The sequence below is a fragment of the Syngnathus leptorhynchus genome, chromosome 18, assembly GCF_054491065.1.
Source record: "Syngnathus leptorhynchus isolate UIUO chromosome 18, UIUO_Slep, whole genome shotgun sequence".
Taxonomy (NCBI): Eukaryota; Metazoa; Chordata; class Actinopteri; order Syngnathiformes; family Syngnathidae; genus Syngnathus; species Syngnathus leptorhynchus.
The window spans coordinates 3,875,320-3,898,472 of NC_141212.1; the positions used below are offsets into that span (position 1 = coordinate 3,875,320).

The window sequence follows — 23,153 nt, forward strand, 5'->3', positions numbered from 1 at the left end:
ATTATTATTATTATTATTATTATTATATTATTTATATACTATATAAATTTTTTTTCCGATATTTTTTATTTTCCCAGCAAATATTTTTGGACTTCTTTGCATTTGGTCCAGTATCTGAGTAAGGCTGGTGTCCAAGAAACCCAGAAGGAGAGCAATGGAAGAGCTGAGGGAACATGTTGCATTGTGGGAAAACACCTGCCTGACTAAAGGGTGCCATAAATGTTACCAAAAGAGCGTGCGAGTTACTTATTAAGGTTGGGATCTATTTTAGCTGCAGTAGGTAAGCCCTCTATTTCTGAACGCAGCGGCTGTGGCAGTGGGCGGCCGGCCGTCCTTGAGGCTCTCAAGTGCGGGATTCGGTTACAGCGGAGGGAACACTGGCAAGGACGAATGAAGGAGGAGGAGGAGGAGGAAGGAGAAGGGGGGAAGGGGGGAGAAGTGGGAGGGAGGGTTCCACTGGGAACACAGGCGGTGAGTCAGAGGCCAAAGTAACTCCATCTCGGAATTCCGACTATCTATTCATCAGTGGATGGATGGAGAAGCGGAGCTGTTCAATGAAATGCCAAGGAGCTTCTTTTCAACGCTTTTCATTCAGTGAAAATGAGTCTGCGGATATGAGATGAAACCGTCTTTGTTTAAGCACGTTCCCACACTATGATTTGCTCATTTGCTCCCCATGTATTAAATCATTCTTTGGCTTTGGCAAGACAAGTTCTTTCCGATGAAGTCCTCAGAGGGACACATTTTGGGAAACAACAGGATTTTGCCCAATGGATATTTCAAGACAAATGGTGGAGCAACACATGTAGACAGACACATCGCAATACTCGGGCTTATATGAGTCTGCAAAAAAAATGACATGAGTGGTGCTTAGAGTAATTGTAATATAATGGATGCATGCTTTTTATTTCATATTTGTGTATTTTAATCTGGCTCTAGCTACTCTGTACTTCTTTCATAACATATTTTGTTTAGCTCAATTTTTTAATATATTTTAGTTTAATATTTTGTTTTTGTTATTACCTGTTTGGCTGGGATCAATCACATGCTTCTTACAGCCACTCCTTGACCTTTTCCAATTTACTGTCTTTCAAATTCTGAGGGGGAAAAAAAAAAAAAAGACAGTGAGATCAACACGACACAAAATATCCAGTCATGCACTAGTTAAGCAGAAAGCCACAAAAGCCTGTTGATGGAAGGAAACATTTGGTCTCGTTTTACTGCAAAAAGCATCATGCCTCATCAGGCCAACAAAACTGGACCACAATTATGAAGTTCTGCTTTCAACTATCTTCATCCTGTTCTTGAGGTCTCGGCTCAACTCGCCAGGTCTAGACTCTCGTGGTGTGGCATAAAGCCATTCTGCCTTTCCATAGTCTGGTGTCGTTCAGCAATAAGATTGAGAATAAAAAATGTTTGTTTGTTTGCTGAACTTGTTTCCGAAGTGTACGCTCACAATTGATGAACGTGGACCAAAACCATGAACACAATGATTGATGTTTATTGTCGAATGAGCCTGAGGGGAACGGAAGGCCAAACTACCGCAAAACAAGGAGCTGGACCCGTTGAAAGTTGGTCTGGCTCGAACCCATTGCTCTCAAATGATACAAAGGGAAGACTGCGGTTCTTCTTGGAGTGCATACACCATCATGGCGTCACCGCTGCTTTGCGTTCTTCTCACTTAAGTTCTGCATTTTGGCACTTCTCATCTTTGGTGAGAAGCTGCAGGACTCCAGTTTAGTTTTGTAAAACAAAATGAAAATAAGTCAATCATCTTGAACTAACTTCTATTCAGGGTTTGGTTATCCTTGACTACAGTGGGAAGAAATAAAAATGAATGCAAAGCTCTGGTGCTGCGTGCAGTATGAGTCACCCAAGCGAGGAAACACTGCAGGCTCGCAGGATTCATTATGATAAATGGGAGCTGTATGGATTTCTTTGTGGAGACAAGAAACCTTGGCAACAGCAGAACGCCCCTCTCACCCATGCATGTACAATGTGCTTTGCATCTCTGAGGATGATTTATGTCATTGTGAGTATGAAAAAATTACCTACGCTCCTCCTTAGAGGTGACTTGTTTATCAAGTGTCTCCCACTAAACTCCAAGCTTTAGACTATATCAGCATAAATTGACTACTTAAGCACCTCGTTTGACGTGCAATGTTGTATTTTAGGGTGAAAAACGCTAAAAACCTAAAAGGTAATGACGATAAGATGCATATGCTATTTTTTAACGCGTTCACTAGCTACGCAATGGCGCCATCTCGCGGACAAAGTGTTAACACAAAAAACACAAAAGTCTTGCTGATCCCCGTGTGTGAATTGTGAGAACTAAAGATAAATTACAAACATATCAATACAGAACATTCGCTGCTTACATAAATATGTCAAGAAAGCGTGTTATGCGTTTTTAGTGAACTTGTTTATAACGAGGGCTACACTGCGCATGCGTACATGGTCTAGGAGAACTACGGAAAGCTATTGGAGACCAAATTGATTTAACTTTATAGCAAAAGGGAGTGCTAAAAAGAATAGACCAATATTACGTTCACATTATTCCCCCAATGAACAATATTTTTTGCAACCTTGCATATATTTCGAATTAATATTGCACGTTTTTACTCCTGCTTATCATTAGTTTGCCTTTATGTTGTTTGTCTAAGTGGTGTTGCCGTCTATTTTTTTCCCTGCGGATTAAGTTCCGTAGCATTTGAATAACCACAGCGATCAGCGTTCGCTACTGTTCATGGGGCTGTCATTTTAGCGACCTTACGGTAAGAAAGACGCTCTCTCTCTTCAATGTTATTCGCCTCACGCACTCATTTGCGCGATGCTAAAATTAGCAGTAGGAACCCAGATCCCGCGTTTTTCTATGCAATTTAACGATAGCTTTTGGTCAAATCATATTGCCAATTGTGCAAACATCAGAACCCCGACCGACTGTTTTGTACGTGACAATAACACGGTTGCAGTTGTTACATTGTTATAACACAAGTGCCATTATGGTTACATGCAACATTGCCTGTGATCTATGCACGTTTGTTTCTGAATGTGTTTACACATTTAATAGTCATGCAAGGTTTCGAATAACGGGTTCAAGGACAATGTTAGGTGATACCTGCCCCCCTCCTTTCAGCCTTCTACATATCTCATGTTTCCTGTACCCTTCTTACCTTCCATCCATATAAATAAAATGCATTTTATATTATGCATTACAATAAGACGATTGTTCCAACAACAGCTTGTATCCCGAAAAATGCAAAGGGTCAAAGCACATCTTTTTGGCACCGACTAAATCCTGCAGTTCAACTCAACTTCTGTCCAGACTCACTACATGATGGGCACGGAGTTGATCCAGCTCAGCTCCCAAACACACCACCAGAATATCCTGAACGCCCTCCACCGCCTGAGGCTGCAGGGACACCTGAGTGACATCACGGTCCAGGTTGACTACCAGGGCCACGTGCAGACATTTCAGGCTCATCGGGTAGTTCTCGCAGCTTCTAGCGATTACTTCAGGAACATCTTCCTATCACCGGACGCCACCCCTGACCAGATTTCGCTCTCCAACATGCATCCATCTGACTTTTCGGACTTTTTGGAGTTTGTGTACACGGGTAAGGCGGAAGTGGCTCAGAGCAGGATGGGGGACATGCAAGCGGCCGCCGATATTTTGAAATGTGAGGAGCTGGCCAGACTTTGCGGCACAAATCATACTTCGGAGTCAGACGTGGTGGAGGAGTCATCACCGGCGACCGAGATTGGCGTAAAGAAGCCCAAACTCAAACGGTGCATTCCAACTACAGATGAGGCATTTAATGCTGAAGAGGACAATGACACCACATGTCCATCCTCACCCACCTCACCTCACTTTGATAAGGACACGCAGAGTCTCAACGACCCCGAGGAAATAGTGATGGTGTCCGCAGGCGAGGACGATGACGAGAGTGGCATGGTGTCCAAGAAAGCCACCAAGGGGAAGTTTGTGTGCAGTGACTGTCAGCGGAGCTTCCACTACGAGCGGAGCTACCTGAAACACGTGAGGTTGGTGCTAGGTTGGGACAGCTTATTTTTACTTACTGGCCTAAATGTGGCAGTGTAGGAAAAGTCCAGTCATCAACCAGTGCCTCAAGTTGTTCTCCTCTCGCTTTGCAACAGCACCTGCCATGGAGTCAAAGCTGAGCTGGTCTATCGCTGCGAGATCTGCATGAAGACCTTCTCCAACCGCAGCAACTTGAGGATCCACGAGAAGCACGTTCACAGCAGCGAACGGCTCTTCACCTGCGATGTCTGCGCTAAGACCTTTAAACGCAAGAAGGACGTGGTCCGCCACCAAAAACAGGTCAGGAATTTTCAAATGCTCGAACCAGTCCCCTTCAGTCGTCCATTCACTTCACCGCACTTCCTGACTTTATAGGTGCATGATCCACATTTGCACCAGTGCTCTGAATGTGGCAAGAGGTTGAGCTCCAAAGCATCGCTCATGTTGCACAAGCGGACGCATAGCGGCATCAAGGCCTTTGTCTGCACCGAGTGCGGTTCCCGCTTCACCCAGAAGTCGGCTCTCAATATGCACCACAGGTACGAGTTTGGTCTTGAAAAGTCCTGTTTTGGACCTTCGGTGGCTCAAAGCGTACAGATCGCTTCATGTCAAAAGGCGCTTTGCCATTGGTGTCCCACAGGGATGATAACACAGTCCCATTTTGTTTTATCTTGCCAATGCATTCCAAATGGGAGCTCTTTATTGCCAATGTGAAATATGACATCAGAGTGTTGTTGTGTTCAGGATCCACACGGGTGAGAAGCCCTTTGCCTGCGACGAATGTGATGCCCGCTTCACCCAGAAAAGCATGCTGGCCTATCACAAACGCTCCCACACGGGTAAGACCCCAGTTAGGATCTTGTCTTTCATAGCGCTATGGTCAACTTCTGTTGTTCAAGGTGAGAAGCCCTTCATGTGCGAGGCCTGCGGGAAGAGCTTCGCATCCAAGGAGTACCTGCGCTACCACTCCAACATCCACACCGGCTCCAAGCCGTTCAAGTGCGAGCACTGCGGCCGCGGCTTCGCTCAGAGGAACTCGCTACGGCAGCATTTGACGGTGCACACAGGTTAGCGTCCCATTCGGATCATCTGTAGCACGCACGTTTTTAACATCCTGCTCCGTCCCAGGTGAACGTCCTTACGCCTGCAATGACTGCGACAAGCATTTCACGCAACTCAACGCACTTCAGCGGCACCAGCGCATCCACACCGGCGAAAAGCCCTACATGTGCGGCTTGTGCAACCGCACGTTCACCGACAAGTCTACTCTTCGCCGTCACACCACGGTGAGTATCACGCATCTCGTAACATAATGAACCAACAAACAAAAGTGCGACCAACTTAAGTCATACAAACCAACTATACGTCAAACAAAAAAATAACTAAGCTAACTAAGAAATCATTTATCTTGTGGCCTTTTCCTCCACTTTTTCCCCAACTTTAGACTCATGATGCCAATGCACCATGGAAGAACTACCTGGTCGTCTTGGAGGGTAATGTGGAGAAGAAATACAAAGCTCAAAACAAGGGGACAGCGCAGGAGAAAAAAAGCAATGCCAAAAAGGCATCCAAAAACAAAGTCCCCTCTCCCACCACCACTGCTCTGCCGCCCGAGAAGGTCGGGCCGGGAGCAGTCGCCCTGGAGACTCACGACCACACAGAGATTCCGCCCGAGGCTCAGGTGGTAACGTCAGATGGCAGCGGCGGCGATGTCATCGCTTTGGAGAGACCTTTTGTCATGACAGTGGAGGAAAACTCCTCCGAGACTGCCCACTCGCTTTCCGTGGAGACCCCCGGCATGTCATCCCTGCTGGAAGAGGCCGCCTCGCAAACTATTCTGGCTCCCCAAGAGGAGGCGGTGCAACCGGACATTCTGACCGTGGTCATTTCTGACGAGACGTGTAAAGAAGTATAAATGTGGCAAAGGACACTGGAGAAGAAAGCAAATGACAACCAAGCAAATCCCTCTAAAATCTAAATAAAATGTAAAATAAATATCCCACTTAATCATAGGTGTAATAATTACAATTTGTAGTTCTTTTAGCTTTTGTACAGAAATTGTGGCTAACAGCCAGCATAAAAACAAGTTGCAGAAACTACTCAATGACTTTGTCATGAATACTATGAACATTTCTTTTACAGTCACCCAGAAAGTACTGTTTTAAAGTTTTGTTTCTCATTTTTGTAGCGCTGTATCACAAGTAGCCACAAGGTGGCGCAAATTCCCCGCAAACTCTACAGGCTGGAAGCAAGAAGCGTTTCAGAGGATTTGCGCCACCTTGTGGCTCTAAACGGGTACGTTTTGCGGACAAAGTGTTAACACAAAAACACAGTCTTACTGATCCCCATGTGTGAATTGTGAAAACTAAATATAAAATACAAACATACCAATAGAGAAAATTAACTGCTTAAATAAATATGTCAAGAAAGAGGGTCGTGTTTTTTGTGCAAATGGGAATAACAAGAGGGCTACGTTGCGCATGCGTACATCGTATCGGAGCGCTACGGAAAGCTATTGGTGACAAACTCGCTTTAACGTTATCGCGAAAGGGAATGCTAAGAACATAAGACATATTTTTCGTTCATAATTTTCCCCCCCATGAACAATATTTCCTGCAACCTTGCATAATTTTCTAAGTAATATTCCACGTTATTACAACCGTTTACAATTGTTTTTAACTTCATGTTGTTTGTCTTAGTGGTGTTGCCGTCCATCCTTTTTTCCCTGTGGATTATGTTCCGTATGCGTTTTGTATAGCCACATAGATCAGCGTTCGCTACTGTTGATGGGGCTGCCATTTTAGCGACCTTACGGTAAGAAAGACGCTCTCTCCAACGGTTTTCGCCGGATACGCTCATTCGCACGATGCTAAAATCAGCAGCAGGAACCCAGATCCTGTGTTTTTCTATGCAATTTAACTGTAGCTTTTGGTCAAATCACATTGCCAATTGTGCAAACATCAGAGCCCCGACCAACTGTTTTGTGCGTGAAAACCACATGGTTGCGGTCGTTACATTGTCATAACACAAGTGCCATTACGGTTACATGTAACATTGCCTGTGATCTATGCACGTTTGTTGCTGCATGTGTTAACACATTTAATAGTTATCCAAGGATTCGAATTACGGTTTCAAAGACAATGTTAGGTTGCACGTGCCCCCCCCCCCCCCCTTTTTAGCCTTCTATATGTTTGTATCTCAAAAAATGCAATGGGTCACTTGAAACTCAAAGCATCAGTGTACATCTTTTTGGCACCGACTAAATTCTGCAGTTCAACTCAATTTCTATCCAGATTCAATACATGATGGCCATGGAGGTGATCCAGCTCAGCTCCCAAACACACCACCAGAATATCCTGAACGCCCTCCACCGCCTGAGGCTGCAGGGACACTTGAGTGACATCACGGTCCAGGTTGGCTACCCGGGCTACGCGCAGACATTTCAGGCTCATCGGGTGGTTCTCGCAGCTTCTAGCGATTACTTCAGAAACATCTTCCTATCATCGGACGCCACCCCTGACCAGGTTTCGCTCTCCAACATGCATCCATCTGACTTTTCGGACTTTTTGGAGTTTGTGTACACGGGTAAGGCGGAGGTGGCTCAGAGCAGGATGGAGGATGTGCAAGTGGCCGCCGAGATTTTGAAATGCGAGGAGCTGGCCAGACTTTGCGGCACAAATCATACTTCGCAGTCAGATGTGGTAGAGGAGTCATCATCGGCGACCGAGACTGGCATAAAGAAGCCGCAAAATCCTCAACTGCCTCCGAAGAGCTCAAAGTGCCTTTCAAAAAGATCCAAAAGGAAGAGCACCAAACGCAAACGGTGCAAGCCAACTAAAGATGAGGCATTTAATGCTGAAGAGGACAATGACACCACATGTCCATCCTCACCCACCTCACCTCACTTTGATAAGGACACGCAGAGTCTCAACGGCGCCGTGGAAATAGTACTGATGTCCGCAGGAGAGGACGATGACGAGAGTGGCATGGTGTCCAAGAGAACCTCCAAGAGGAAGTTGGTGTGCAGTGACTGTCAGCGGACCTTCCACTACGAGAGGAGCTACCGGAAGCACGTGAGGTTGGTGCAGGTTTGGGAGACCTTCTTTTTATTTACTGGCCTGAATGTGGAAGTGTGGGAAAAGTCCAGTCATCAACCAGTGCCTCAAGTTGTTCTCCTCCCGCTTTGCAACAGCACCTGCAAGGGACTCAAAGATGAGCTGACCTATCAATGCGAGACCTGCCTGAGCACTTTCTCCAGGCACAGCAGCTTGAAGTTCCACGAGAAGCACGTTCACAGCAACGAACGGCTCTTCGCCTGCAAGGTCTGCGCCAAGACCTTCAAGTGCAAGAAGGACGTGGTCCGCCACCAAAAACACGTGAGGAATTTTTCAAATGCTCGAACCAGTACCCTTCAGTCGTCCATTCACTTCTCCGCACTTCCTGACTTGTCCTTTGCTTTTTAGGTGCATGATGGTCCACATATGCAGGAGTGCTCTGAATGTGGCAAGACGTTGAGGTCCAAAGCATCGCTCATGTTGCACAAGCGGACGCATACCGGCACCAAGAACTATGTCTGCACTGTGTGCGGTGCCCGCTTCATCCAGAAGTCGGCTCTCAACGCACACCAAAGGTAGGAGCTTGAGGTGGCTCGAAGCGTACAGATCACTTCATGTCAAAAGGCGCTTTGCCATTGGTGTGCCACAGGGATGACAACACAGTCCCATGTTGTTTTATCTTGCCACTCAATGTCTGTTGCCCTTGTGAAATATGACATCAGAGTATGGTTGTGTTCAGGACCCACACGGGTGAGAAGCCCTTCGCCTGCGACGAGTGCGACGCCCGCTTCAAACAGAGAAACTCGCTGGCCTATCACAAGCGCTCCCACTTGGGTAAGACGACAACCCAGTTAGGATCTCGTCTTTCATAGCGCTATGGTCAACTTCCGCTGTTCAAGGTGAGAAGCCCTATATGTGCGAGACCTGCGGGAAGAGCTTCACAGCCAAGGAGTACCTGCGCAGCCACGCCAACGTCCACACCGGCGCCAAGCCATTCAAGTGCAAGTTCTGCGGCCGCTGCTTCGGTCAGAGGCACTCGCTACGGCAGCATTTGCCGGTGCACACTGGTGAGCATCCCATTCGGATCATCTGTAGCACGCATGTTTTTAACATCCTGCTCCGTCCCAGGTGAACGTCCTTACGCCTGCAATGACTGCGGCAAGCATTTCACGCAGCTCAACGCACTTAAGCGGCACCAGCGTATCCATACCGGCGAAAAGCCCTACATGTGCGGCTTGTGCAGCCGTACTTTCACCGACACGTCTACTCTTCGCCGTCACACCAGGGTGAGAATCAAACATCTAGTAACATGATGAACTAACAAACAAAAGTACGACCGACTTAACTAACACAACCGTCAAAACAAAAGAAACAACTAGCTAACCACTCATTTCATTGTAAACTAAGAAATCATTCATCTTGTGGCCTTTTCCTCCACCGTTTCTCAACTTTAGATTCATGATCCCAATGCTCCGTGGAAGAACTACCTGGTCGTCTTGGAGGGTAATGTAGAGAAGAAAGGTCAAGCGCAGGAGAAAAAGACCACTGAGAAGACCGGGCCGGGAGCAGTCCCCATAGTGACTGACGACCACACAGAGATGCCGTTCGAGGCTCAGATGGTAACATCAGATGGCAGTGACATCATCACTCTGGACAGACCTTTTTACATGCCCGTGGAGGAAAACTCCTCCGAGACCCCCAGCATGTCATCCCTGCTGGAAGAGGTCGCCTCGCAAGCCATTCTGGCTCCCCAAGAGGAGCCAGCGCAACCGGACATTCTGACAGTGGTCGTGTCTGACGAGATGTGGAAAAAAAGTGGAAATGTGGCAAATCTCTCTAAAATCTAAAATACCCCATTTAATACTAGTGGTGTTAACTACAATTTGTGGTTATTTTAGCTTTTTTTACAGAAATTGTGGCCAACAGCTAGCATAAAACCAAGTTGCAGAAACTACTCAATGACTTTGTTATGAATACTATAAATATTTCTTTTACACTCACCCAGAAAGTACTGTTTTAATGTTTTGGTTCTCGTTTTTATTTTTAGCGGTGCATCACAAGTAGCCACAAGGTGGCGCAAATTCCCCGCAAATTATACAGGCTGGAACGTTGAGGAGTTTCAGAGGATTTGCGCTACCTTGTGGCTACCTTGTGGCATCTGATATACTGTTACAAAACTGAGTTCCTAAAAATTTGAACCCTGCCCAATATTTTATGAAACATATATCTGCGGGCTGATTGAAGACTTAAATTAGATGCTCAAACACACAAAACAGTAATTGTAAGAGTATAAATACTGTCTGGAAAAACCTAGGCGTGGCCGTTTAAAGCAAGACTTTCGACTAGAGTGAAGTATCGGGTACTCGTGGAGACTGCCAATACCAGCCACCAATACTTAAGGTAAAAAAAAGAAATCTTACATCAATTAAGTCCTCTTCAGCAGTAGTTGGCAGTATACTGCAGCAGTTTGACACAATGGCGAATATCTGCGTCAGAAAGAAAAGTCTTTGTTCAGAATCTTTTGTCATTGAGTAAAAGTAGATAGCAAAAGTACTGTGTAGAAAACACCTTAATAGGGATAGAATACAACTTTATTGTCCATTTGCACAAGCACAAAGGTCTTTCTATTTTATTTTTTTTGTTTTCCCTCAAGATCCAGAAGAAGCTGGATACTGTGGTGAGTGATGAGTAGGGGAGGTGCATGCGTAGCGAGGAGTGGAAATGACACAAAATGACATGGCTCCCAACATGGCAGCCTAGCTGTCAGTAAGTATTGAAACCGAGCAAAAATCAGTCATAAAAATAAAACAATCCTGAGGTATTATAATATAACCGCGTGGAGGGGAATAATCAAGTGACTTAATGTCATGCGTAACAGTCTCAAAGCGTTTCTGAACTTTCTGAACCTGCAACTACATTTTCAAATATAATGCATACTTATAATGGTTGAAGAACTTGACTAACATAGTAACAATAAAAAAGGTACGCGGCAGTCCTACACCCAAGAGGAGAGCACGTGGGGATGCTTAACATTCCGATAGGATTTGGAAGAAAGCGTTACTGTGAAGCAGTGCCCTATCACGTGTGGGGGAAGAAAAGGGAAGGGGGAGAGGAACCATGCGTGTGACTTGTTGGTCCAGTCTATCAGTGCAGGTGTCCGCTTGATCTCATTTGAGGTCTCCCTCATCGCCCTGGATGCTCTTTTTGATGCGCAGCAGCAGTGTGGTGTGCCACTGGTCCAGACGCGAGATGGAGTCGAACTCCTTGACCTGGACCACAAAGGTATGGTGCGATTGTCAAGGAAGAAAGAAGTCGATAGCGGAGAAAAGAGGGGAAACGGCTGATAAAGGAAGAAGGGTGGATGTGATCGTTCGTCCCATTCACTGACGACGCCTGAGCATTTGGGCAACGGGGACTTTTCGTGCTTAAGCTGTGCACATTACCGAGGAGCAAATTTTAGCCTGGGTCGTCAAAGGAGGTATTAAAGGGGGAATTAAACTTAAAATTAAAGGGCCTTGAGACTCCTAAACAGACTTACCGCCTCTGTGAAAGCCTCGCTGTTCTGTTCCTCGTGTGCCTCTAGCAGTTTCTTGGGGGGAAAAAAAACAAAATGTAGGTTATCAAAAACATAAATGAGAAGAAACAAAGATAAATAAAAAAAAAATGGCTACCTTCAACAGTTTGCACTCTCTGGAATCGGAGAAAGCCGGGAACATCTCTTCATATTTCTCCACAGCGATCTGGGGAGAGGACACACTGAGATGGGACAACATCCTACAGGCAGTGTAATGGAAGCTCCAAAGAGCCACACTTGCCTTAGCGTTGAGCTCGTCCACAATGAAATGGCACAGAGACGCTTTGAAGAAATACTCCTTGGCGCTGTACTTAAGTAGCGGGTTGTCCATCGTGTTGGCTCCGACCTGCGAATATTTATATTAATAAACATCATTAATTGTACCATTTGATGACTTCATCAATTGAACAGACAATGCAAATTTTTAGCAGTAATCGGTGTCCTACAAGGATCAATGCTATGCCCCATTTAGGCCAGACTGTGTGGCTCAGCTTTTACCTGCTCATAGATCTCAATGGCCTTCTGGTACTGCTCCAACTGAGCACAGTAGGACCCCACCTTCAGCAAACACTTGTTGGCCGAACTAAGAAGAGAAGAAGTCATAAAGTTTATCATGTCAGCAGACACAGATGCGGAACCTAAGCTTATAAATACTGTAAATCCATTGATTACATATTTTTAATCACAAACATGACTGCATTTTTTTCAAAATCATTATCACCATTCTTATCTAAATTTCTTGAACATATCAACAATATGGAATACCTGTTTGATTCCTCTCCCTTGTAGTAGTCTGCCGCTTGCTCATAATGTGCAATCGCCTTTGCAAAAGAAAAACAAATATTGTAAATATAGTCTCACGCAACAGGGCAACTCAATTCCACAATAAATGATTATTATACTTTTTCGATGTCCACCAGATCAGCTTCGTAGATTTCGGCAATGCTGATATGATGTTTGGCGGCGATGGTGAATCTTCCCTAGGAGGCATTTATTATTTAGTTTTTAATTGTACACTGCAAGAGTCAGTCAAAATTTTGCATAATTTTCTTTACGGACAGCTTTTATATTAGATATCTTTGCTTAAAGTTGTGTCTAGTTAGTACGTGATCTGCTTTCTTACCATGTCTGTGTAAATATCGATGGCGGCATTTAAACACTTGATTGCCTCTTTTGGCAGCAAAAAGAAGACAAAGAACAATAGGAAAAGGAGGAGGGAAATGTTAAGACAAGTGTTAGTTGATATGATAGGACAGAAGTTAAAAAGCAGGACACAAAGATGTAGAAAATGGCTGCTGCAGACAATAAATTGTTGCAGCGGAAAGTTGGAAATTGACACCTCAGTTGATCTGAACAATGTTTAAGAATGTGACTTGAAACATCCCCTGTATAATTTTTAAAGGCTTTATGACCTCAGTCCAGAGACTCACCATTGGGATCAGCCTTCTTGTATGCATTGCCGGCATCGATGAAGCTGGTAGCGCAGTCGTGTTTGTTCTGCAGTTGCATGTGGAGGTGCGCAGCTTTACAGAATGCTCCACCGGCAGCTAAAAAAAAAAATGTTTTAAAAAAAAAAAATACTTAACATTCAGTACTGTGAGTCAGCATTAACTTGGCAGCACTATCACAAAGTGCTGCGCTGTGCAAAAAAAAAGGCATCCTTGCAGGTGTTTTTTGTTGTTTATTATTCACGTTCTTATCTCACCACTCCAGTTCTTGGCCATCTTGAACATGTTGGCCGCTCTGCAGTACATCTCACAAGCCTCCTCCACTTTGTGATGTCCTCTATATGAAAAATACAAAGGGTAAAAGGTATATAACAATAAAAAAAACTCCATAATGTCACTAATTGATTGCCATACATCCTCTGGGGGAGTTAATCTTGGTAATAATGATAATAAATGAGGCAGCCACTGAATCATGTTAAGGGAAATGACATCAATGCAAGGTCAGCCATTGTTACAAAGAATATTTATTTTTAAATATTTAGATATTCTGCATAACAAATTCAACCAACCATTAAAATGCTGAATAATCCCAACGCTGTACTCTTCGTAATTTTTGTTCTATTAATTATGTGTTGCCAAATTTGCTTATTAAATTATTAAGTGGTGCCGAAAAGTAGACAAAAATGTCGTGAATAAGTAAAAATTATATCATATCAAGCTAGCTTGTTTAAAGTAGAGGGAGGCTAACCTGTGAGTTAGCATAAATAACAAGTGTCAACGCCACTCGGGCTTAATGGCTACATTTGTGATTTATTTATGGTATTTAATACATTAACAAGTCGGTTCAAGGCGTAAAGAAAAGGGCTGTGTGCCAATAACGCCAGATAATACATCACGTAAAACTGCGTTCCTTACCCGCCAAACATCCCTCCCAAAAAAGAGCCCGACGACTTGACTTTCTTGTCGGCGTCGGCCATGAGCTGTATTGCCTCCTTTTCTTTTCCGCTGTTGTCCATGATTTTAGGTGATAAATTTAGTGTTTAAAGGCAGAAAAGAACCCCAGAGGATTGAGTTGTCAGAGCAGGGATTACAGGGGGCGGTTTTACACAACAGTGTGGCTGTTAGAGGCTTTAGTGGTGCATCATGGGAGTTGGTGTTTTTCCAGCACCTGCGCATGACATTTAAATCAAACAGAACTACAACTCCCACCTCAACGTAAATACGTACGTTTTAACACGCGCAAAAGTGTCAATAAACATTGAAATCGTTTTAATTTTGGGGGGGGACTTATATTAGCTTGTACCTTTTCTTACACAATATCTTACCTAATAACACAAATTAAATCAATAAATAAAACTGACACAAATTAAATCAATAAATAAAACTGACAATTCTAGACAGCAGATGGCGCCAGAGGATTACAACTCACAAGTGACCTAGAAATCAACATAATGTAAAACATACCTTTATTATCAACATAATGTAAAACACACCTTTATCAACATAAGAAATTGGGGTAAGAGGGTTGACTGTTCGTTGTCTAGAGGCATCAAATAAACCTTATACATGAGATCCAAAATTTATTAAATCAATTGCACACACAGTTGAGCTAATTTCTTAGTGCTAGACAATGAAAGCAGATTCATTTTGATTCTTTATTTACCTCAATGATTACCACGCTTGCTTTACATTCTATTGCAACAACTCGGTTTTGTATGATGCAAATGTCTTTGTTGTGTGAGATACACCACATATCATGCAATCAAACATTTGTGTTATGAAGTACTGTTCTACGGAGAATGCAAAACAATGTAACAGAAGGCAACCCCCCCCTTTCCCATCTATAAGGCTTTCCATTTATCACTGAGTGATTGTTGACATGACCCAATTGAAACAAAAAATAAAAATAAAAACAAAAAGGAGTGGAACCAATGAGCACCACAAAGTCAACAAGCATCAAGTTTAAAAGGTGACATATTGCATATTTACACTTCAAGTGCCACATAATGATGACTTCCATTACTGTAATTCATGAAAAAGCCATCTATCTACACAATCTGCTTATTTGACCCCCCCCCCCTGCCCCCCCCCGCAAAAAAAAAACCTTTAATCAATGTAAAATATTGGCACATACTGTTGCGTTGTATAATATCAATGCTTGAACTCCAGATGAAAATGCTAGTTATCGCTACAATCAAAATGTGCAGTGGCCATTTTGTGCACATAAACGGGAGGTGCTAGAAGAGTTCAATCTCAAAACACAAAATCCCTTTTGTGAGAACTGGACGGGACTATGAAGAGCTGAGGCCTGAGTCGGACTCGGCGCTGCCGCTGCAGGACTGTTCCTTGCCGACGAAGCACGGCGCCGTAGAGCACGGTATGGAGAAGCAGGAGCAGGCGGGACTCTTCATTGTTTCCTCAGTGATGACCTCCCTTAGGGAGTGTTGCTCCTCCACCTGGAAGAAGTTGGGCTGCTCCGCTTGGTCCTCGCAGATTCTGTGAGATGACACCGCCGCCAAACAAAACGATTATTAGAGTGCAGGAAAACAAGTGAGCAACAATTAAGCTTTAGTCAGCATTTTGCAAGCTACAAATATGGGATATGAAATTACTTGTTCATGCACCCATTTTTTTGTTGACATTAGCACAATGCATACAAACCTCTTTTCATTTTGTCTCTGTGGTTGATTGCATTACTAGTATTTCTAAATGGGCCTTGAAATCAAACTGCAGGCTTGTTTAGTTTTCTTTTTTTTTCCCCAAAGCTCAAGGCATTTTCTATTCTATGCACTGCAATCAGATTGCAGAATGCCATGCCACAGTGCCAAAGTACACAATAACCCATCTGTTAAGAGTTCCACCGAAAAGTGCATATTGATAAAGAGGTCAGCTGTAAGAGGTTCACCATACTGATTTTTTTTTTTTTTTTGTCTACAGCTTAAGGATTTCTTTCCAGTAACGTGTGTCTGTGTGTGTGTGTCTGTGTGTGTGTGTGTGTGTGTGTGTGTGTGTGTGTGTGTGTGTGTGTGTGTGTGTGTGTGTGTGTGTGTGTGTGTGTGTGTGTGTGTGAGAGAGACAGCTAAGTAGCCCAAATGTTGAGCCAGAAGGCTGATGAGCTTATAAGCTTTTGAAATAAAGCGATACATCAATCCCTTTAAGAACCATCACGTTTAACCCCCGGAGCATCACATGCTGCCGAGATCCAAACCGAGCGTTTACTCTGTAATGTTTACGCTACTAAAAACTTTAAATTAGTCGTGTGACGGACAAGGCTCATTAGGACTGCCTTTTTGTCCAAACCTTGGCCCGGGGGCTGTTTTGTGGCCCGTAGCTGTTGTAGTGAAAACACGCCAAGTGCCTCATGCAAAAGCTACTCATTCATGTTTGAAGCAATTCAGCCGCAAGAGGGGGGGGGGGCATGCCAGGGTCCATGAGGCCAAAAAGAATGATAAGTCAAGGCAGTTGACCAACCGCCCGGGTATGTTTCAGTACCAGTGTGTAGGACGAGTCAAGTGTCATGCATTATCATTGAGCGCCATTGGTAACGTAAAAAAAAAAAAAAAGAGCATCCAAGCACTAAAATGCCAGAGAGACTTTACAGCAATCGGAGGAACTCGAGTCAGAATTTGGCAGTGAGGAATCTGTAATTCTGGGGGTGGAAAAAAAAAAAAAAGGAGTTAACACAAGGGCCTCTGGAACATGTGGCAATGAAGTGGAATGTGGTAGATAGAAGCAGAGGTCACATCAGGCTGCTTAGTATCTTGTCTGGTGGAATAAGCATGAGCATGAAGACTTGGAAAGTATTTGTGAAAACAAACTTGTGAGGGCAGAAGTGGGGAAAAAAAAACCCACAGGACCTGCCTTCGAATGCAGCTTTTCCCTTCAAACTCTCTGACCTGCTCCAGAATGAATAAACATTTTGGTCATCACAAGCAGGTTGCGCCGTTTGCTGTGCTTTGTCTTGCCTGTCATAGATGAGTCCGTCGATGCCCTGCTCCCTCAGCTTTCTCCTGTTCTCGTGCTCGTTGTTATCGTCGCCCCAGCTGAACACCACCAGGCCTTTGACCTGCGCCTCCCTGATGAGGTTCACGTTGATCAGCAGCTCCTCGGTGTGAGCGCTGATACCCTGGATGAGACATTTGTTGATATTAATTCATGTGTAATGTAAAAAAAACGAGAGGAGAGGGGAGATGTTCGTACTAGGATGTCCTCGCTTTGAGCGAAGCTCATGGCGATCTCGGTGTTCTGGCAGCGGATGTCCATCAGCTCGGGATACTTTTCAGAGACGCCCTGCGTCAAGAAAAGGATGGGGTACTTGTTCTGCTTACGGCGCACCCTGAGGGACAACAACAAGAAAACATGTTGATCTGATTTAGTAAGATTCTACTGCACAAGAAGTTGTTGTTTTTTAGGACACAGTTTGTCTAGGTAAGTAAAAGTTTCATGGAGGTAAAGATCTGATGCGTGAAAGCTTACATGGAGCAGATATCGGGATCGAAGCAAGAGAAGACGACACGTCGCTCGCCTCCTTCCCGCAGAACGCAGGACAAAATGATGTCTAAGAACTTGTTCATGTTGAAGTAGGTAGACATGTTGCCTTCCCATGACCCGTCCTGTTGAGAAAACGTTCAACACTTTGCCCTGCCATGTTCTCTGTTTTCTAGCCGTCTCACCTTCATCTGAGAGATCCATTTGAGTTCGATGTTAAAGCCCACGTTTTCTGGGACAGCCTGGAAGAGCTGAGGAAGAGAGGGGGGGGCATTTAATTCAATCGAGATGTCGAAAGAAGCGCTTGATGCTTGTCGAGTCTTACCTGCGAAAGTGACGGAAAGGGCTGATGCTCGTCAATTTCCTCTTCGTCCTCCATCACATCTGAAACAAAACACTCTGTCAGCTGTGTTCTGTTTGTTTGGTGTCATATCTGACTCAGCTTTTTTTTGGGGAAGGAAAAAAAAAACCAGACCTTTGAGGTCGCTTCCCTTCATGGCGGTAACGTGAGCCAGCTGAGTAAACAATACAAACACACACGATTAACAAATTGAGAACTAGACGGCATATCACGAGCGTTACCTTCAGAAGTTGCAGCTGATCAAAAGTCAGATCCTTCACAGGAACTTCGATTAGCTCGACAGTCTGGTCATTTTTCTGGGAAAAAGGCCACCGCAGATACAAAAAGACACAAACAGCCAGTTCAAGGAAATGTTATGACGTCCCCGTTTGTACTTTGCAATCTCAATCCAAGGTCGTTACCTTCTTCTTGGTGGCGATGCAGCACGTGAGGTCATGGTACACGATGGGCACCGTGTCCTTGGAGAGGTGGACGTCAAACTCCACGTAGGCGGCCCCCTGCGTGTTTAAACACGGCGTGTGCTTTGGAAACGGCGTGCTGTACTGAAAATAAAAGTCTTCGTCTGCATCCCGAGAGACATACGTGATTGGCGGCGCTCCGAAACGAAGCGATGGTGTTCTCTCGCACTCTGTGATGCCTGGAAACGTAACAGTGCATTTTGGGAGTCTGATACCTCCTTGACACCAATTCCTACTTATGACCCAGCGATCTGGCAGACTTACTTGGCGGCGTGCGTGCTGCCGGCTCCCCGGTGGCCCACGTTCAAGGACTTTCCTTTCTTCCAGTACTTGGTGAAGGTGGCTCTCATGTCGCATTGCAGCGCCGAGATGGGCCTGATCACCAGGTAGTCCACTGAGGCAACACAACAAATAGGTAAGGGGGGCTTCTTCCTCACCCTCCATCTTGAGTGACTCCCTACCTCGCACTTTGCCGATGGTCTGCCTGGAGTTGCGCCCCATGATGGGCAGCGTGACCAGGCCGTGGTCCCGGCCGCTCTCCAGGAAGGTGGAGGAGAGGAGGCAGGCGGTCCCCACGTGCCCCGGGTGAGGATCGCCCTGGACCACGCGCTCGCTCAGATCCTCCTGCAAGTCCCTCGATTAGACGAAGCCCCTCAAAGGCAGCCTCACCCACTCTCCAGGCGGCTCCTCTTCTTGCCTCAAAGAACTCAAAAGTGAGCTCTAGGTTGTCGGGGTCCATGCTGTGGATGCTGTACTCGGTCCATTGCGAAGGCTCCAGGGCGTAGCCGCACTCGGGTTGCGAGTGGCGCGACTTGTAGCATTTGGAGCTGATCATGCTGATCTCCAGGGTGGTGGGCACCTTGTGCGGGGATGAAGGACTGCGTGGACTTTCCCCTTCCTCCTCATCGTCCTCCTCCTCAACGCCCTCCAGTGTCAGTTTGATTCTGAAACAGATGAAAATAATCGATGTCACAGCTGCCCTAAAGGGCTCAAAATATTCTACAAAATGGGATGTTGGGCCTACCTGAAGCGGGACTTCTTGAATTTCTTTTTAGTGATTGACACTGGCGACATCTTGGAATGGTGCAGACGTAAGCGGATCTCCGTCTGGCATGTGAGCCAGCCGATGTCGACGGATTTGAAACCATCTAAAGACATGGGAAGACAGGAAAAAAAAAAGTCAACTGTGGTTGCTGATAGTGAGCGATTGTCAGACATTTTTTTTTTTTTTTTTTTTTAAATGAGGAAGGACAACATTCCTGCGTAGTTGCACTTCTGCATTTTAAGGGCCTAAATCTAAGTTTATGGTCAAATAAACAGGATTTTTTTTAATTAATAATAATTATCAATTTGAATTCTTCTGTTATTTTGTATATTTGACTTACTATGAATTCCAAACTGTCCATTGTTGACACTCAGGTGGGATGCTGTAATGAAGGAAAACAGCATTTAGAGGTCGCAAAGAGAAAAAAAATTAACACTTTTTAACCATTAACACTCATTTTACATAACAATAGTTTGTCAAAATTCAAATTGCAACTATTAAAAGATCCCAACGTGATGCCTTGCCTGAAAAACCGCTCCCACCGAAAAGTATTTGCCACCGCGTAAGACTAATTACCGGTGGTGTGACAAAAAGCTTTATGCAGTTGGCTTATCGAGAACCAGCTTGGCCTGCAAGCGCAAACATCGCAGCGTCACCCCAAGCAACCACCGCAGCGTTTACTGGTTAACAAAGCTCGTTCCAGAAACTATCCGAGCTCGTCTCTTTCGCAAACCAACAAGTTGAATGTTCTACTGGGGGGGGTTGCTTACTAGTGAATTTTTTTTTTCTGGAAATTTATTAACAAGCTTTGCCCAAGCCAAGCACTTTGTGCACCTGTTGTAATACCTGTGGGGCTCATGGTGCGGGGCTGAAGATGGCTCTCCCACACATTGACTATCACCTGACAAGGCTCGCCCGCATTCTGCAAGTAAAATGTTTGTTTTTGTTGGGGTTTTTTTTCCACAGTTTTAATGCACACAACATGCGTTTAAAAAAAAAAAAGGTTTCGGTCTGCTCCTCAAGTCATCTCTGGACCAGACCGTCAGTCAGCTTGGGCATATCTGAAAAGGGGGGATTTGTTAGAGAAGAAGGAAACAGAAATGCTAGCCTCCGCTAACCCCCGAGTTGGAATCGCCATGTTGATTATATAATTGTCGCACCACTTTAAAGAGCTTGGCACCATACTTTGAAGACAAAGCTAAAAGAAAATGGCTTAAAAAATATGATTTTAATAAATACAATTTAGTCCACGTGTGCATAGGACAAAAGCTTATCATTTAAGTTATGGCAGTAAAGATTTTAACCACCTTTTTTTTTCATCCAGTCTGCAATAATAACTAGATTAGATGATTAGTCACAGTCGTTCACAAGGAAGTCAAGGTCAATATTTTAAAATATATTCACAGTCACAAGAATAAAAAACAAAACAAAACAAAACATGTTGTTGGGTGTGTCACAAGACATTCAGCTAAATTGCCTCCGGTTATGTTGCAAGATGGAAAACAAACCATGCAGTCATGTCAGGACAAAATCTTTGCTCCACCTTTGTATTTTTCAATAGTAGCTGAAAAAAACTGGAAATAAAAACTACTCTCTTTCTGATGAGATGATATGGAGAACCAAGAAAACAAATAAGGCGTCTCACTTTTTCGCTTCTTTTTTTTTTTTTTCCTCTCCGGACAAAAATAATGCATGAAAAGAATGAAGCATGATGAAATGGTAAAAAAACAAAAAAGCTACTCAGCCTTTGATAACAAAGCTCCAAGCCTTAAGCCTTCATGTGCCGGGAAGGAGACTCTTAACACAAAACAAAGTCGTTGTACTAAGTTCATTTTGTTTTTACTTGTCAATCACTTCACTGGTTCTTTTATTGCAAACAAGATATTTTAGGTTGCATGACCTGACATGTTTCGGATTCGAAGTAATCTTGTTTGTGATAAAAGAACCAGTGAAGTGAAAAAAAATAAATAGTCGATGTTTCACCCATTTCCAGTTCTACTTTTATGCAGTAATGACAAAGACTTTCTATATAATACCTGGTTGTTTTTGTGTGTCGCACCCAAAATCCTGAGACATTTGACTGACGAGGATCAGTGGGTTACTAATAAACAACTCACTTTTGGGTCCAGAAAGAAGCCCTTGAAGAAGCGGTACTTGACCTCGACTCCTCTGGGAATGGCGACCGTAGTCGTCCATGTAGTCCTGGTGAAACGAGCACAATACAATCAGGATGAAAAAAAAAATGAACTTCTAAGGTTTTGTGGAAATGCAAAACCCGTTCAACCAACCCCTCTCCGCTCAGGGTGTTCAAGACCACCGCATTTTGGTAGCTCCAGTTGCCAAGGGATTCACAACTCCCGACCACGGCAATCACTTCCCCTGAGTAATATTCACAAGTGGAAATTTTAAACATGAAATGAAGGCCCAGTGGCACACACTAGATAAGCAATTCTAAACACATGTCAACCTTTGCTATCTGATGTGTTATGAGCAAGAACTGCTGAAAATAGTGAATCGGTGAAGTGTGTTGTTGTTTTTTTTGGTGGTGCGTCAGTCGGGTGGTACAAACCTGGACACGTTTCTCCGCCGACAGTCAGAGTCACCTGGGAGACCTCCATTGTTGACACACTGATGGCTGGCACACGCCAATAATACAAGGAAGAAAGACATCATAAAAATGTCTGACTCTATGATCCACGTCACATGTTATGTAATTACTGCCGATAGTACGCAATTACGTTATCGATGATTATCGATTCTTTCAAATATTGAGATACAGGCAAATGCTTGAAAGTAGTTCCTCTATCAGTGACAGATTATGGAAATAATTTCATGTAAATGCCATTGAAAGCACACATTTATATTTATGGTTACCATTCAGAAGAAATTCTTTTTATAACTTTATTGGGTAAAAAATGGATTATTTGTACCAAAAAGATAATCAATTTGACAATCAACAAATACCAAAAAGAAGTCTGAACAAAACAATAAAAATATAGTCCTTCACATTTGATGAGTAAAAAAATCCTACCTCTCAACCACAGATATTGGTTTAATTTTTCCTGACTTTTGAGTAATAATTGGGAGTAAAATTTACAAACTTATCGGTTAGTCACGAGCTATTACTTTTCCAAAATATTGAAGCACAACACAAAATTGAAAGGTGGACAATTTGTAAATAAATGTAGTAAATAGACCAGTACTAAATGTCAAGCAAGTCCCCGGATGTCGATTCCGTTTTGTTTATTTATTTGGGAATCCAGTACGCTAATCTCCAGTAAATGGACGAATAATTATTTAAATCAGGTAAAGCTAGTCCGACAGGTTTAAAAGTTGTTAATTACCTTTTTATGCAGCAATGGAAAGGACCATGATGGAGGCGAGGCCTGAGGGTTAGGTTACAAAGGCATCTTTATGAGCGGTCACGAAGCTTCCAACGACGATGCCACGAGCCATTGCCGCCCGACACCGAAAAATGCCACCGATGATAAATTTTATTTCCAAAGAATATGAACATAAACGCCTTAACGACCGTGAGAAGGTGCAAACTCGCAGAGATTATCAAACAAATGATGCGTCTGAGACTAAAGCGCAGCAGAGGAGCGGTTTGTGGCAACAGAGATTTGTGATTTCAAAATAAAATAACTAATGCGCTGGAATGTAACTTTTCTAAAATGTGTTG

At 44.0% G+C, this 23,153-nt stretch overlaps 4 protein-coding genes across 6 annotated transcripts; 2 read left to right on the forward strand and 2 right to left on the reverse strand.

Annotated features, from left to right (window-relative positions):
• Nucleotides 1-1,042: 1,042 nt before the first annotated feature.
• Nucleotides 1,043-14,241, reverse strand: napbb (N-ethylmaleimide-sensitive factor attachment protein, beta b). The gene is made up of 12 exons (XM_085937228.1): nucleotides 14,035-14,241; nucleotides 13,377-13,456; nucleotides 13,102-13,218; nucleotides 12,795-12,841; nucleotides 12,574-12,651; nucleotides 12,437-12,492; nucleotides 12,170-12,254; nucleotides 11,913-12,017; nucleotides 11,769-11,837; nucleotides 11,636-11,686; nucleotides 10,518-11,366; nucleotides 1,043-1,097 (listed from the first exon to the last, which is right to left on the reverse strand). Exons 1-11 carry the CDS (start codon nucleotides 14,133-14,135, stop codon nucleotides 11,265-11,267), a joined length of 891 nt encoding a protein of 296 aa, XP_085793354.1. The 5' UTR covers nucleotides 14,136-14,241; the 3' UTR covers nucleotides 1,043-1,097; nucleotides 10,518-11,264.
• On the forward strand, nucleotides 2,597-6,462 carry LOC147042445 (uncharacterized). The gene is made up of 8 exons (XM_085937218.1): nucleotides 2,597-2,774; nucleotides 3,326-4,044; nucleotides 4,159-4,342; nucleotides 4,418-4,581; nucleotides 4,787-4,881; nucleotides 4,942-5,109; nucleotides 5,171-5,328; nucleotides 5,487-6,462. The coding sequence occupies exons 2-8, from the start codon at nucleotides 3,335-3,337 to the stop codon at nucleotides 5,955-5,957; spliced, it is 1,950 nt and encodes a 649-aa protein (XP_085793344.1). The 5' UTR covers nucleotides 2,597-2,774; nucleotides 3,326-3,334; the 3' UTR covers nucleotides 5,958-6,462.
• On the forward strand, nucleotides 6,623-10,194 carry LOC147042446 (GDNF-inducible zinc finger protein 1-like). 2 transcript variants are annotated; one of them, XM_085937219.1, is made up of 8 exons: nucleotides 6,623-6,856; nucleotides 7,336-8,120; nucleotides 8,235-8,418; nucleotides 8,506-8,672; nucleotides 8,837-8,931; nucleotides 8,997-9,164; nucleotides 9,226-9,383; nucleotides 9,552-10,193. In XM_085937219.1, exons 2-8 carry the CDS (start codon nucleotides 7,345-7,347, stop codon nucleotides 9,942-9,944), a joined length of 1,941 nt encoding a protein of 646 aa, XP_085793345.1. In that variant the 5' UTR covers nucleotides 6,623-6,856; nucleotides 7,336-7,344; the 3' UTR covers nucleotides 9,945-10,193. The 2 variants fall into 2 exon arrangements, with proteins under 2 accessions (XP_085793345.1, XP_085793346.1); XM_085937220.1 differs by lacking the exon at nucleotides 6,623-6,856 and having other exon boundaries at nucleotides 7,239-8,120; nucleotides 9,552-10,194.
• Nucleotides 14,242-14,686: 445 nt separating the features above from the next.
• Nucleotides 14,687-23,036, reverse strand: gpcpd1 (glycerophosphocholine phosphodiesterase 1). 2 transcript variants are annotated; one of them, XM_085937447.1, is made up of 20 exons: nucleotides 22,816-23,036; nucleotides 22,041-22,106; nucleotides 21,760-21,850; nucleotides 21,589-21,673; nucleotides 20,318-20,393; nucleotides 19,812-19,853; nucleotides 19,451-19,574; nucleotides 19,124-19,370; nucleotides 18,888-19,050; nucleotides 18,691-18,820; nucleotides 18,551-18,605; nucleotides 18,370-18,465; nucleotides 18,190-18,264; nucleotides 18,083-18,122; nucleotides 17,933-17,991; nucleotides 17,793-17,858; nucleotides 17,596-17,732; nucleotides 17,320-17,455; nucleotides 17,085-17,245; nucleotides 14,687-15,615 (listed from the first exon to the last, which is right to left on the reverse strand). In XM_085937447.1, the coding sequence occupies exons 2-20, from the start codon at nucleotides 22,087-22,089 to the stop codon at nucleotides 15,411-15,413; spliced, it is 2,037 nt and encodes a 678-aa protein (XP_085793573.1). In that variant the 5' UTR covers nucleotides 22,090-22,106; nucleotides 22,816-23,036; the 3' UTR covers nucleotides 14,687-15,410. The 2 variants fall into 2 exon arrangements, with proteins under 2 accessions (XP_085793573.1, XP_085793574.1); XM_085937448.1 differs by lacking the exon at nucleotides 21,760-21,850 and having other exon boundaries at nucleotides 22,816-23,035.
• Nucleotides 23,037-23,153: the final 117 nt, after the last annotated feature.